Source organism: Molothrus ater, chromosome 5 (assembly GCF_012460135.2).
Source record: "Molothrus ater isolate BHLD 08-10-18 breed brown headed cowbird chromosome 5, BPBGC_Mater_1.1, whole genome shotgun sequence".
Taxonomy (NCBI): Eukaryota; Metazoa; Chordata; class Aves; order Passeriformes; family Icteridae; genus Molothrus; species Molothrus ater.
In genome coordinates this window covers 63,082,340-63,097,483 of record NC_050482.2, presented here as the reverse complement: position 1 = coordinate 63,097,483, position 15,144 = coordinate 63,082,340, and the positions used below count along the sequence as shown (strand labels likewise).

General features: G+C 35.8%; 1 protein-coding gene across 1 annotated transcript in view; it reads left to right on the top strand.

The window, feature by feature from the left end:
• Positions 1–212: 212 nt before the first annotated feature.
• Positions 213–15,144, top strand: part of IGF1 (insulin like growth factor 1) — a 55,134-nt gene continuing 40,202 nt past the window's right edge. Inside the window, exons 1-2 of the mRNA XM_036401101.2 lie at positions 213–444; positions 4,704–4,860. Of these exons, the coding sequence (XP_036256994.1) occupies positions 382–444; positions 4,704–4,860 (220 nt within the window). The 5' untranslated portion in view covers positions 213–381. The remainder of the gene's footprint in view (positions 445–4,703; positions 4,861–15,144) is intronic.

The window sequence follows — 15,144 nt, the reverse complement described above, 5'->3', positions numbered from 1 at the left end:
AAGGGAAAAAAATATGCTTCTGTGCTCTAGTTTTAAAATGCAAAGGTATGATGTTATTTGTCACCATGCCCAAAAAAGTCCTTACTCGGTAACTTTGCCAGAAGAGGGAGAGAGAGAGAGGCAAATGCTCCCCCAGCTGTTTCCTGTCTACAGTGTCTGTGTAATGTAGATAAATGTGAGGATTTTCTCTAAATCCCTCTTCTGTTTGCTAAATCTCACTGTCACTGCTAAAATCAGAGCAGATAGAGCCTGCGCAATGGAATAAAGTCCTCAATATTGAAATGTGACATTGCTCTCAACATCTCACATCTCTCTGGATTTCTTTTTTCTCATCATTACTGCTAACAAATTCATTTCCAGACTTTGCACTTTCAAGAAGCAATGGAAAAAATCAACAGTCTTTCAACACAATTAGTTAAGTGCTGCTTGTGTGATTTCTTGAAGGTAAATCTTTATTACTATTTCAAATAATTTTTTAGTTTTATTTTGCTGTGTATTGTCTGCTGCTGGCTTGAAGAGTATTGTGCACTTTTCAATAACATTATTTTAGAACTGAGAATTATTTATAAATTGCTGAACATGCAATTTTATGTGATCTGGAAAATGGCTGTATGTAATAGTTGCAATTACATAGATAACTGTAAGGGTAAACTATTGCAAATACATGTCTTAAATTTCACTTCTATTCAGAGAACTTTGTAATATTTCAGTTATGTCATTATTAAAAGGTCCACTTACATCATTGTCTATATTGTTAATGAATGCTTCTGAAAACAAGAACTTTTAGTTATTTTCTGCAGGTGCAGGGTTTTATAGGAAAAAAGGTACTATTCACATGTTAAGTTTCTGCAGTTTTATTATACACAATTATAGAGAAAATGTTCATGCTTTCACAAGGAAACTTTTAAGGGATGTTGTCACTGCAGCAATTTTCTGGCAGCATCGTGGCATTTACTTGGTTTTTGCTTTCATAAATTAAAAGTAAATGAGAAGTTCAGTTTGTTTTCTACATTAGAAACCAGCTGCGACTCTTGCTGACCTTGCATATTTGTACAGCTTAAGCAATTGTACATAAAGAAAATGGAAATTCCTTTACATGTTCATCTCCAAGTTTTCCCTTCTAGGGAGGGCTTTCTCAGGAAAGTTTGCATGTGAAGTTTGATGTAATGACCCTATAATTTCTGCACAATAATACAAACTGTCTTAAGGTAAATTTGACTTCAGTAGGTGCATTGACCTCTGTTTCTGTCAATTGGCTCTAGTCCAACTTTCCATTATCTGCAAATTTATATCCTTCAAGAACTTTTTTTCCCCTTAGTATTTTGCAAGGATATTTATGGAGTTGAAAGAATTATCTTATTTTAATTGCTTAGGGCCTAATATTTTTTTAAGTTGATCTTGCACTTAAAACACACTTATCTCATTCCTTAATGACCTAATTACAGATCTGTAATTGCAAGGGATGAAATCATTGCCTTAATGTATAAATGGGCATCCTTTCCAATATGCTTGAAAGAAGAAGGGTTGGGGTTTTTTTTTAAGTATTGAGCAAGGCACTAAGAGACATAAAAGTAATGTGCTAGTTCCTCAGCTGTGCATCCTGCCAAGCTTCCTTGGAATCAATGGAACATATTGATTTAGGTTAGCATGTAGCCCAGATTCTTTGCTCAAAGTTAACAGTATTTAAGCCTTGATCCACTCTAGAGTATATATGCTTTATTTATATAACAATTACTGGTGAATTCTGATATTCATAATAATTGCACATTTCTACTATGGCTTGATAATCAGGCCCAGCCCCTCTGGAATAAAATGTAATTTTGAATATATAACTCATGATTTCTTGCTGTAGCATATAGTCTCCAAAAAATGTTGCCTCCTGCACGATACTTATAATTCTTGCAGATGTTCTTACATGTTACTGAAATGACCAAGCATGTGAAGAATTCTTATGCACAACTTATGTCAAGTGATAATTTGTTAAATGAAGGGGACTTACATAGAAGAATTAAGAAGTGACTGAGATATAGAGTGTTCATATATGACATTCCTTGGTAGTGCTACTCTTCTGGACTACTAAAAGAGGAATGTAGCAAAAGCTGGCTATTGTACTGAAAAAAAGAGGAAATTCCAGCTGTGAAAATATGGTCAGTCATTCTATGCAAGTAAAAGAAGTGCTTAACCAGGCTCATCTTGAACCTGTATTCAATTTCCTAACGTAATTAGATGCTTCGATAAACCCCACCCACACGCCAATGCGTTTTCTTTTAAGCTCTCAACTTTCTAGTCAGACTGGGGATAATGTAAGTACTCTGCTTGATTGTAGAGAACCTGCAGCAATATTGGATTACAACTTCATATTTTCTTAAGAATATTCCCCTCAGACATAAAGGGGTACTTGAATTTTATCACAGGCATATTGAATCAATTAATGTTGTGTTTAATTAAAATGATGAAGTAAAGTTAAAGTTTTAAACTATGTTTTGGAATTTGCTTTAATGAAACAGTACTTAATTTATCAAGCAATTGATTGAACCTCAGAAACATGTGAGCCTGTTTTCTTTTCTGCAAAATTTTTACTTGTTTGAAAGTTCTTGACTGTTGTTAAATTTGGAGATAAAGTTAGAAATTCTCTGTGGTTTATACTGTGCAGCCTTTTTTGGCTTCCACTAAAGGAAAAACAGTAGATAATCTGTTTTGTCGTAGTTCAGTGCTGATATTTATCTGAAAATGCAAGCCAGCTGAGAAGTCTTTAAAAATAAAAAATTGTTAAATGTCTAAAATTTATGTTTATTTCTGGACCAAATGTTATACGAGAACAAATTGTTAAATACATAATGTTCTTGTATTTGTAATGTCTTTCAGCTTTCTGAGGCAGTGTGCTAAACAGCTTTCTGCTTTACCTCCTCAGAACTGGGAACCATCTTAAACTGCAGGTGCATCATATTTATCTTATAAATTCAAAAATATGGCAAAGGAAAAAAGAAATTGTTGTCAAGATATGGAATCATTACAGGAAATAGTGCCTCATGTTATCATCATTCATTTACAATCTGATCTTTCTCCATCTGCCATTGAAGTCATGACCATGCATTTGAGCTTGTTGGGGTTTGCATGGCAAAGTTGGCTAAAGACACTTGTGAATGGGAAAATAATTATTCTTTTTTTTTATGATATATCATGGGATTTAAAATTGTTCATTATTTTCACAGTGGAAATAAGAGACTCATCCAGCAAGGCACTAAGATCTCTTGCCAAATAAATAAGAATTCTTAAAAATTATTGACTAAAAAAGGCTCAATATCCCACTGGATCAGATCCCAATTGATCAGAAAACAGATAACTTCATCTTTTTTTCAAAAGTTCAGAGAAGAAATATTAAAGATTAAATGGTCCCTGAACCCCTGAAAGAAACTTTAGGGAAGATGAATCATTTCATTTTCAATTACTTTGCACTAGACTGCTAACACAAAGCAGTTTTAAGCCAAGTTTAACTGTATGTGGAAGACAGATTTGTAACTTCTTACCTGACTGCAATGATAATGTTAACCTTGAAAGAGAATGAAATTAAATGCAGATTTACACAGATTTCAAAACTATAATTTTTGGCAAGTGATCTAAACAAGTTCAAAATATGCATTAAGCACATTACTCAGTGCTACTGTCCTGCTACTATACATAGATAGCTTTTCTTAATATTAAAAGAAAAAGCTATCTTCTTTGCATGTTGGGTAAGAAATTGGGTGGACATAAAGGGATACAAAAATTAGTGACTAAATGGATTGGTGCAATTTTACACCCATTGAGAACTGGCCTTTCTTCGGTCATAGGTACGGGAAGATAGTTTGTAACCAAATGTAAATGAGAAAAGAATTATCACCTCTGTATGAAACTCATGGCCACATCTGCCTATAAGGGGATAATGAAGGTCAATGAAACATAGCTGCTTACAACAAGTAAAAATAGAAATCTTTAATGGTTTAAAACTCGTGCTCCTGTTAGTTTTTCAAATGTTTGCCTAATAGTAACAGGGAACTGTAAGAGTCACTGAATGTGGTCTTCTGCTACAGAAGATCCCACATCAACTCCTGTAACTTTGGCAAGTTGAACCTTGCAAACATTTTTGGCTTGTCGCGGTGTTTTCCTTTCTAAGGTGGCTGGAGAGCTGTGGTGTACTAATAATGAACTATTTTTCTATTGGGCCAAATTTCCTTACAGCAAGTTTAGGGCCATTAATTCTCGTGACATGTCGATTGTAGTTTAGACAGCCCCTCTCCATCCTATGCCACCCCCATTTCCCACAGTACATTGGCAGGCACCTGTCATATTCCCTCTTAGCTTACCTGGTCTGAGACAAACCAATTCAAGGTTTTTTCTTTATTTATATTATTCCAGGCTTCCCTTTGTCTGTCTATTCCACCCTTCCATCTTTTGCTTTCCAAAAGCAAATATAAGTCATAGATACTACAGGGTTCCCTAACTAGATATGATTGTGAGAATTCACCAGAATAAATAATCAGTTTCCAAAATACATGGACAAGAACATGTAGGCAGTTGCAAAAACATGGGGAGACATTTCCTGATACCATGCTTATCGTCCAAGAAATCACAGTACATATTCATTCTCATTCACAAGGGTGCAGGAGTCATTTTTTGTAAGACTCTTTGGGGAATTTCTGACACTGCTTCTGCTTCCTTGGCAGGTGAAGATGCACACTGTGTCCTACATCCATTTCTTCTACCTTGGCCTGTGTTTGCTTACCTTAACCAGTTCTGTTGCTGCTGGCCCAGAAACACTCTGTGGTGCTGAGCTGGTTGATGCTCTTCAGTTCGTGTGTGGAGACAGAGGCTTTTACTTCAGTAAGTCCTCCCTTTCTTTCATTTAACTACTAAACACTTTCATGTAATCCACTGGATCTGCAACTGCTGTAAATGAGCTTAGCTATGATCATCCAGGCTGCCAACTAGGACTGGTATCCTATACCTGGAAGATGCTCAAGACTTCAGTTACCAAAAGCCTCAGTGAAGAATAATATTGTGCCTGTGTTAAACCTCTCTGACTTTCTGATCAATTTTTATTTTCAGATTTGTTATTGTTTTTAACCACTTTCCAGCAGTCACTATTTCACCTGCTGTGTTCCTGCTTTCCACTGATCTGTTACTGAAATTAAATGAATGAGAGCAAATACCAAACCTAAGACACTCATGAGGCAGAACTACATGTACCTGTTATGTCAGACTACTAGTAAACACTTTAAGTACACACTTTTTCATATTAAAAACACAATAATCTTCAACATCTGGTTTAAAAAAAATGAAGAGCTGGAAGGCAGCAAGCAGAAAGTTACTGCATCCAAGTATCCACATGCTTCATCATTTAAATACAGGTGGAGGAAAATTCATGCATGGTGAGATAATAAAGACTAACACCAGTACAGGCAACAGATAAAATTAACTCTGCAATAGTGAGGAACAAGAAATACTCAACTTTTATATAACAGAAGTCTATTTCTGATTTTCAGCTATTTGCCACTTAAACAAAGTTAATGAAAATTTTAGTTAGGAATATATTCATTCTGAATGCATTCATTAATACATTTTTTCAAAACATGACAGAATTTGTGCTCCTATAGCCTCTGAAGCTAGCATTTACTTTTAATAACAATATGTGCTTCTCTGATATCCTTGATATTCCTTCATGGCTGAAGCTTCTTGTCTGCTATGCTACCATTTTTGGTTTTCTGATCATACCCACCCTATTCCTATTTATTTCTCTTAATGGAGTCACTGCTTTCAATATTTTCTCCTTGCAATGAAAACAAATTCAGATTCTTGTACTTCTAAATTACAGAAAAGTCTAATCTCTTCAACATATAAATTGTAGAGATTTTCACTATCTTCTTGGCACATTTTATTAAAGTTCATTTTTGAAACCTTAGTTTTACGTATGCAAAATAATCCACTATTCACAAAAGAACCCTTCTTTTCTGTATTTAACACCTCAACTCCTGTGAATAAGCACCTACTCCAGGGTGCTGTTTAGCTTAGTATTCTGGTGCTAAACACAGTATTAAAAGTACTGGACTCTCTCATACAGAAATTACCATTTTCCTACGAACTCATCAGGTGTTCATTTATACACCAAAATCTATCGCATTTATTAGCAGCAGAGTTAAGGATTATTTGAGTGTCCTACAAATGTTTTATTGCTGGAGTGCGTGTAAAGACTGACGTCTGCCCCTCCTGTTTCTACACCAGAAAACAATGAGACAGTACATACAGAACAGCAGAACAATTGTTCTTTTACTGTGTATGTATCTCAGGTGTTTCTCTACCAGCAAAATGTTTGCTGCTGGTTCAGAGACCTCTCATGGTTGCTTTCCACAAGAGTAGCTGTTACTGCCCAGCAATCAGACCTACTGTTAGGTGTACTTTGTGATCCTCAAGGTAAGAGGTCATGTGAAATGCTAATCATTAGCAATAACTCTCTTTGCTTTCAATCTCAGTTATTCTAAGGTTTCACAATCTGTTTCAAACCTCTACCCTAAGCTAGGTCATCCTTAATTTCAAATACCATGATGGGTTTCCAATGTTTCAAAGGAGATCATTACCTTTGCAACCTTGACCTTTATCTGCTGTTAGTTTATACTTTCTCTCTAGTCTTTGTTGTTTTCTGACATTCTGAGTTTTCACTAAAAATAATGTAACAACACCACAAATGTCGACCTTGTTTTCTATGGAAAACTATGGAAGGTTTTACTTATGAATGACCACCTCATTTTAGGAGTCTTGCACAGTTGCAATCAATAGCCTGCAGTTGCATCATTCCACAGGATTGTTATGAAGCTGACATGTATGTGGGCCCTTGGATGCCAAGTAATGTATGTGCTCTACCTGGCTACTTATAAATAAGAGAAAGAAACTTAATCTGTTTTAACCCTCTCCCTCTTATTTGTTAGAGCTCAGTCTAAAATACAGAATTAGAGACAAGTAAGCCCAGTAACACTGGTAAAACAAATTGAGATCCTCATATCAAATGTACTACAGAATGCAGCATACTATTAGAAGTAAAAAATGTTGCTTGATTTCTTTGGACTTTTAAGAATGCCACATCATTTGCAGAGGTAAAAACCCAATGAAATTTTTCTTTTGTTGTAAAGAGTATATCAATAAAAGTAGTATTTTAAGCCTTCTTTTCTCATACTCTGCTTCCTTTGAATAAAGTATAATCAATGGTAGTATTTGCCTTTAACTTGCACAGGAAATAGCTGTGAGGAAATTTTTTTTTCTTCCATCGTTCTGTATTTCACTAGAGACTCCAAATATAAAGAATACCTTTTGGCTGAGGTGGAATTCCTGGTTCAGAGTCAAGGTCAAAGGTTCTGACTATTCCTTGGGAGTTGTGGGTGGAAGTGAAGATAGAAATAATTGTATTACTTTCTGTTGAAACTCTGTACTTCCCAGCCACAAGGATATATCTATGGCTAGGACTGGAAGACAAAAATTTCCTTTATATCGTCTACTCTGCCCAACTTTCTAGCTATAAAAGGAAACTCCTTACAGCTTCTGAGGAGATGCCCCAGCTGCTTACCACACACAAGGAGAAGTACTGACTTCAAGAGAAAGTAAAATGTGATTTCTACCACTCTCTTTTGTCTTGAGATAGACTGACAAGGAGCATTTTTCAAAGTTTTTTAGGGGAAAACACAGCACAAATCCCCAAATTGAGTATCTAGTTTTTCCCTTGGTCACTCCAACCAGCACTGGCTACTCCTCAGACAGCTTTTTGTCTCCGATGATTTACCAGAGAAAAGCAGATTGTTGCCACCTTTTATCTAGGGACATCTCTCTAGGAGAACTTCTGCCCCTCAGGTTGATGTGTGCTAGGAGAAGGTGACAGAGAACCTGGCCACAGCTACAAAAGTGGCTTCACTTAAACACAGCTTTTCTCAGTGTTTCTCCTATCTCAAAACCTCTGGATCCAGCAGTCATGAAGCCAAATGGGATGGCTTTGACATTTACCTAAATTTTAATGGGCAGAAAGGTCTACCATGCTTATTACAAAACAACGCTCAGAGGAGAGAATGTTGGAAAAACTTAAAGGAGAAATTACAGCAAACTTACAAATTTGAAAGCCTAAGAGGGAGAAATTTTTCTTGTACTGGTCTAGTATTATCACAGGAATTTACTTTGTAGATTACGCAAATAAAAAAAAATTCTTCATAAATGTTGAATTTGCTGAACAATCATTCATTCTTGTTCATGCTGTTTTCTCAGGGCTATTACTACCATGAGATCTAGTAGTTTGTTCTAAGGAGAAAATGCTTTATTCTTTTTTATCTAGTTTCTTCTCCTTTGAAAATATACTTTTTCCTTTTACAATAAATACATAGCAGTATTGCTAACAATACGCAAGTGCCAATAAAGAAACAGATTGCTTAATTCCTTAGACATTTTCAGTCTTCTAATTTCTAAAGCCCAAGTTAGATGGCAATACTTATTTGAAACCATGACAATCAGCTTCATTAATTTAAACTCCAGCTTTTTTTTTCTGCTAAAAACACTGCTTTAGTCTTATGGTGAATCTTCTAAACCATCACTTGCATAAAAAAGAAAAGAGATGAATTTGGGTACCTGAGACACTGGAGTTCCTCTGATATTCTTCAGAGAACGGAGAATGTCCTAGCACATGCTTCCACGTGTAAAGCAGTGAATCCTTTAAAAGATGGGCTTTTCTGGCATCCATCTTAATTTTCCCTGTGTCAACTGCATTGAGGAGAATTACTGCAGATTTTTACTACTTTTTTTTTTTTTTGTCCACTAAGACAATCAAAATTGTGTGCTGTCCTTGGGAAAATCCCCAGCTGTGCACAATGTAAGACTATTCGTTTATAATCATCAGAAAATCAGGATAAGCCTGTGAACATAATTTTGGGTGATGAGAGCTGTCATGAGATCCCATTGCTTTGTGGAACTAAGGTATATGTGGAGGAATTGCTGCCTTAGAAAAGAGGAAACAAGTAGCAGAGCAATAGGCAATTATGTTTTGCTTCTCCCATTTCCCTCTAGTTAAGAGCTTCTTGTTTACTTCAGGAAGTCTGCTTTTAAGATGTTATTAAAGTTTCTAGGCCTGTCAAACCTATCAGCATAATTACAAGAGATGGCATGGCACTCAGTTCTTTAAGTACTCCATACCTGTAGGAGCTATGAGTCATTAGCTCCTCTCTGCATCCCTGATTGAAAGGAATGTTAATGTTAGAAGCCCAGCAGAGGCATGCTGAAAAGCTGCCACGGACACACACAGACTCTGGTGTCACTGACAGTCTTACAAATCTTTGCAAACATATGCTGGTCATCTTGGCTGTGTTCACACAGCAAGATCTGAGAGTGTTTTTAAGTTCCTTGGTCTGGCTACATGCCCCATTCATGTCCAAATATTGTATCTATGGAAGATTTGAGTGCATTCCTCTATATATCCCTAGGTTCCTTACCTCTTACCCTGGAAAGGAGCTCAGGTGTGCTTTAGTCAGGTCTGCAGGGTCAGTGTTCAGGGAACCAGAACTGTAGGCACAGTTACTGATGTATCTGTATAAGAAAGAAAGAAAGCAGTTCTGGCTTCCGGAATGATACCACTGTAAAGTCAAACAGCTGACACAAGTTTGGTGTGTGCTTTGCTGCCCCTGGTAGTAAACATTGAGGAAGATCTCTGAAAATAAACCAGTCTTTGAAAGAATTTTCTCATTTTTTACCACATTAAGAAAGGGTAAGGAGTTCTTAATAAAGGTTAACCTTAACCTTAGTTTAGTGAGGTTGATCTCCTTACATTACCTCCTTAATAACAGAGAGAGGTTCTGTCTTCTTTCTCCATGGATTGCAGAGTAAGTCTAGGAGGAGTTAGCCTCTGATAGACACTAAATTTAGTCCCTTGCAAACAGGTCTCTACAGCTAGTTTCTCAGGTCACCAAGGATTTTATAATTTTTCAACCTTTTCCTTAAGAGGGACTGCAGTAATGATGATAATTTTAATGAAGTGACTGGAAACAAATCATTGATCAAAATTTCAACAAGAAACATCTCTGAAAAAAGTGCTTACTATCAAAACCAAATAAGTACATTTTCTCCAGAAGTTCAATTTATATATGTCCTTTTTAGCTGGTAGATATTAGAGATGTTAATGCTTTTTATGATGTTTACCTTTTTTTATGCACTAGACCAAGCTTCAAATTTGGTCTCAAATAACAGAAAGCTGTTACTTGACATTTGATTCCCTAACTGCTAGATGTGTATTTAATACACTGTTTAGTCTCATGTTGGATAAAGTCACTCAAAGAAGCGCTTGGCAAGATCAACATTAATTCTTGGCATAGCTGCCCCTCTTACTTTTCCACTGAATCTTAAATACTGAGAAAAACCCTTCCCTGACTTCAGCTCTGGCACATGCTCTGTGCAATCAGCCAAAACCTTTGCATATGGACCTCCTTGTTTGCTCTGGTATCAATAAAGCATTTGTGATTCTTGATCAGCAGCAGCAGGAGTCACAAAGCAAATCATTCCATCCGGCAGAGCCACAAGCCCCATTAATGAAAACCTTTTGCATTTACTACCTGGGCATGGAGGGCATTCCATGCACAGTGCTCATTCCAAAGGCAGAAATTCACAGAGCCATTTCTCTAGCCCTTATTCAGCACTTTAGCTCTTAGGCACCTTTCAAACCCTTTCACATCACTGAAAATCAAATAGAGACTTGAAGCCACCTCGGTGCTTTGCTAACAAAGGATGGATCTGGCCTTGCTTATTAAACCATATCCAAGCTTAATTGTTCACAAATATGACAACAAATGAAAGAGATACCCAACAGTTAAGTAATTTCTCAGTCTAGAAATCAAGACAAATACCACAAATGTATACTTAGTGAAGAAATTATGCTAAATTTATCTCTAGTAATAACCACAGGAACTTCAATGTCAAGAGGAAGGAAAAGCCATTAATGCATACTTTCTATGTGGTGCATTTAGTGCAAAACCATTATGAAAGATAAAGCCCAAATGCTGGGTCTAACTTTTAAGTAATGACAGCCATATTTCATGTCTGCATCATTAAATGAGGTTCTGAGAAAAAAAATTCTAACACATCAATAGTCTTTGGATGGGCATACCATATAATGACCAGTGGGTGAGTCCAGCTTGTGGAAAGTTACTTAAATTCCTACAAAAATCCAGCCTAGTCTGAGATACTTTCTGTGTTTTCTGATTGAATCCCATTTGCAGAGAAATTTTATGTTTTCAATGTCCTTGCTCTCACTAGGCAGAGCAGAATGCATTTGCTTATCTCATGTTAAATCCTTTAATAGTGAAAACTTGAATAGCTTCCTTTTACCAAAGAAACTTTCTAGGGCTCATGTGTCTCTTGCCTTTTTTTTCCTTGAGTCTACAGCATATTTAAATATTTCCCATCTTATTCTGAAATTCAGCTGTGATCCCAGTCTTCCCATTTATGTAACATATCCCTTCTAGAGTAAGAGGATGCTTCCAGACAGCAGGCCCTTCTGCTTCCTTATGTGCCCATAAAAGTGTGGAAGTAGGGAAAAAGTGTCCTGTTAAAACGCTTCCTTTTGGAAATGATGACTCACTTAAACCTGAAATTGTATGAAATTTTTTATACAGAACTATTTGTTTATATTGTTTGTGTCTTTGTGTATTGGGCAGAAATTTACACACGGCTGAGTACGCAGAAAAAAGAAGGGGTTGGCTCAGACCATTCTGATTCAATCCAGCTCAGTGAACTGCTTTCTTTCTGAAAATAAATATTCTAGGAACACCATTTCTATCTCCAAAATGTAAACACTTGATACCCCCAAATCCTATAAACAGCAGGTTCTAAGAAAACAAATCCTGCTGAAAATTGGTTTGACTTCAAAAGAAGGTTCATTAACAGCCATATCCTTCTAAGGCAATGGATAAAATCATAAATTACACACACAAACTCTGCATTATAAAAAAAAATTAAAATGTAGGGTTTATGCAAAGGTATAAAATGTCTAAATGTGGAGAATATTGTAGGGAAGATGTCATTCTGCTTGTGGATCTGAAAAAGATGAGTACATTCCTAATTATGTTTGAAGGCTCTTCCAGACCACATATAATAAATCCAATTTACAAGAAGGATTTTTTTTTCATATTTCCATTAACTATACTGAAGGTTTCTTTTAACTCAGCCCCATGAAAACGACTGGATATGAGCTTCTACTCTTATAATGAAAGCTTTACAGCTTCTTTTTGTAAGTCTTCATTGATTACTTCAGATTGCATGAAAGCTAATAAGGATATTTATTTTAGGTTAACATAGCAAAAAAAGTGAATATGCTTCTTACCTTGAATCTTCTGTGGATAAATAATAATATTGTTGCAATAATTTGTTTCTACATCCCCCAAATTCCTGAATTACTAGTCAACAGGTCTTCCATGAAAAAAACTTAGTTTTTCCTACGTATTTGAAGTTTTATGTTTCTTTCCATTAAAGTTTCCAGCCTTTTACAGACATATTTAGTTTGGCAGGAAGAATCTGGTGACTCATAGACTGTAGAAATTTGAGAGCAAGCTACTGAAAATGTATCTAATTTCTTCTTGTGTAATTTGGGAGCAAGCTACTGATAGTATGTCTAATTTTCCTAGTTTAATCAAATGTATTATTGGCAAATACATGTCCTGAATAAAAGCCATGTTTATTTCTGAAATATATAGCTAAGATTAAATGCAAAAACACCATATATATTTGCTTTTAGAACACTTCTCGGGTTTTTTTCTAATTGTTTCTGGCATTTCTCTCTAAATCAATGGGCACTGAATGAAAAACAGAGGCACTAGTTGAAACAATTTGCATTACAATCCTACTTATATTTTAGAATTCAGTAATGTAAAAGAGTTCCTTATGTTGTTTTTTGGTGGTGTTTTTGGGGTTTTTTTCATATTTTCAAGAGAGGATAGAGGTGTAGGAAGCATGGGTGCTGTAATTTTACCTTTATTATGTATCTAGAGAAAGATAGATGTATTCAAAAAGATCTCATCTGTATTTTATGTTATTGACTGTACTGTTCCTTTCATGTCTTTTCAGACAAAAGACTTAAATTCAGACCTTCCTAGACATACATAATTTTACTTTGTCCACATACAGAATGAACTTGCTGAATGATTAACACTGAACAGAGTGTGACCTGAAATAAGGAGATTCTGGTTCAGATTCAGTCCATCTATTTTTGGGCACTTAAATGAAGATTGAGTTAGGAGTCTTCTCAAGCTCATCCTGCAGCCAGTGAGAGGACTAAAAAACTTTCAGGGCTCTCATTAAGTTATGAATTTTCCCGAGGACATACTTTTTTTCTCCACTAAATTAAGCAAGGAAGCTGTAGCAATTGTATTCTTATGCTCGTTAAGTTGGTTGGGTAAGGACCCTCCATTGTGAGCCTAAATTTTGGTGGAATGAATCTGTTTAAAACCACACAATGAACTTCCACGTAGAGGTAAGGATGCACTCATACAGATCCCATTTTAGATCAAAGCAAATCCAAGCTTATTTTAGCTGCTATGGTATAGTGCAGTTAAGCAAAGACCCAGAAAGTGCCTTATGCAGGTAACACCAGTTAGAGCTGCTCCTCTAGCTCTTAAAAACTCCCAGGCTTTAGTCTGACTAAGTGTGAATCCTGTTGGACACAGTAAAAGTGCAAGGGAAAAGCTTATCTATCTTTTCTTTCTTGATAGAATAGATAGAATATACTCTTACATGTTATAGCAAGTAAAACTCCTTCGTGTTTTATTTCTGCAAAACAAGGTCCATTTTTCTATGCATAAGTAGTGAAGCAGTTTTTTACACTGCTGTTCACACAAGATCATTTCTATTCTTATGAGTATTCATTTCCCAACAGTTTTTAAAGAAATTGAGACAACAAAAGTATTTATAACCTACAGAGGTAGCTAAATATCAGAAGTCCATTAAAGAAGGATTTTCTCTGTTAGAGGGCTGTGCCTTCTATCACGGTATCGTCATGGAGAAAGACACAGAATGATGCTCAAGTGAGATACTCAGCAATGAAACATTCTCAGCTAGGTTGGATGGGGCTCTGAGAAACCTGATCTAGTTGAAGATATTCTTGCTAATTGCAGGGGGTTGGATTACATGATCTTTAAAGGTCTCTTCCAACCCAACCTATTCTATCAGTTGGAAGATTTAAAATATAGCTACTGCTGACCTAATGAGCTCACCTCTAAAAGCAATAATATGACTGAACTAAGAAAGAATCCCACTGAGGCTGTAAACCATTCAGTGAGTTGAAACAACACAAAGCATCTCTACCTTCCTCACTCCAGTACCCCTCGTCATCCAAGGCAACATAGAAAAGCAGAGGACCACTTCAAAGACATTGGCATTTCATGATCTTCTCTAAAGTGATCCCTTTGCAGAGAACAATAGTCACAGTAGTTAAAATTTCCAAAACATCTATGGAGACAGGAACTGTTCTTTAGGTTGTTTGGACATTGATAATCCTTTTTCAGTACACGTATTGTTTTGAAGCAGAGTAAAAAAAAAGCACTAAAATCAAGAAAGAATTATTTATACTTTCTATGAATAAATATGTATAGGACTTAGTTTATTTCAAGGCACTCTCAGTATGTCTATTGTACTATTCCCAGCTGGTTTGGCTTGAGGAAAATGGGTTAGAAATGATGCTGTCACTTCACATTTGCTTCTGCATTTAAAAGACATAAAGGGTGTTCTCATATGAGACACAAAAATTATTTCCTATGCTTAAGGAGTTCCACCACTCTTTCAGGAATTACAAACAATAGATTTAATATAGCTATTCCAAGATACAAACATTTTAAAATGTGGAATGGTCAAGAAAATCTGTTAAATTAAAAAAAAAAAAAAAAAAGGAAGACATTTTGCAGAATTTCACCCTTGTCCTTCTTTTTGGAAAAAAAATAGAATTAAATTCTACAATTGCAGCTACAATGGCATTAAGTCAACTCCCCTAATTTTTCTTTCATAGTCATTTCATTTTAGTTTTTGAAAGCAATAGGACTTGATGCAATAAAGTACAACTATTTCCTGTTATCACTAAGATGAAGACTAATAAAATGAACAGAATTC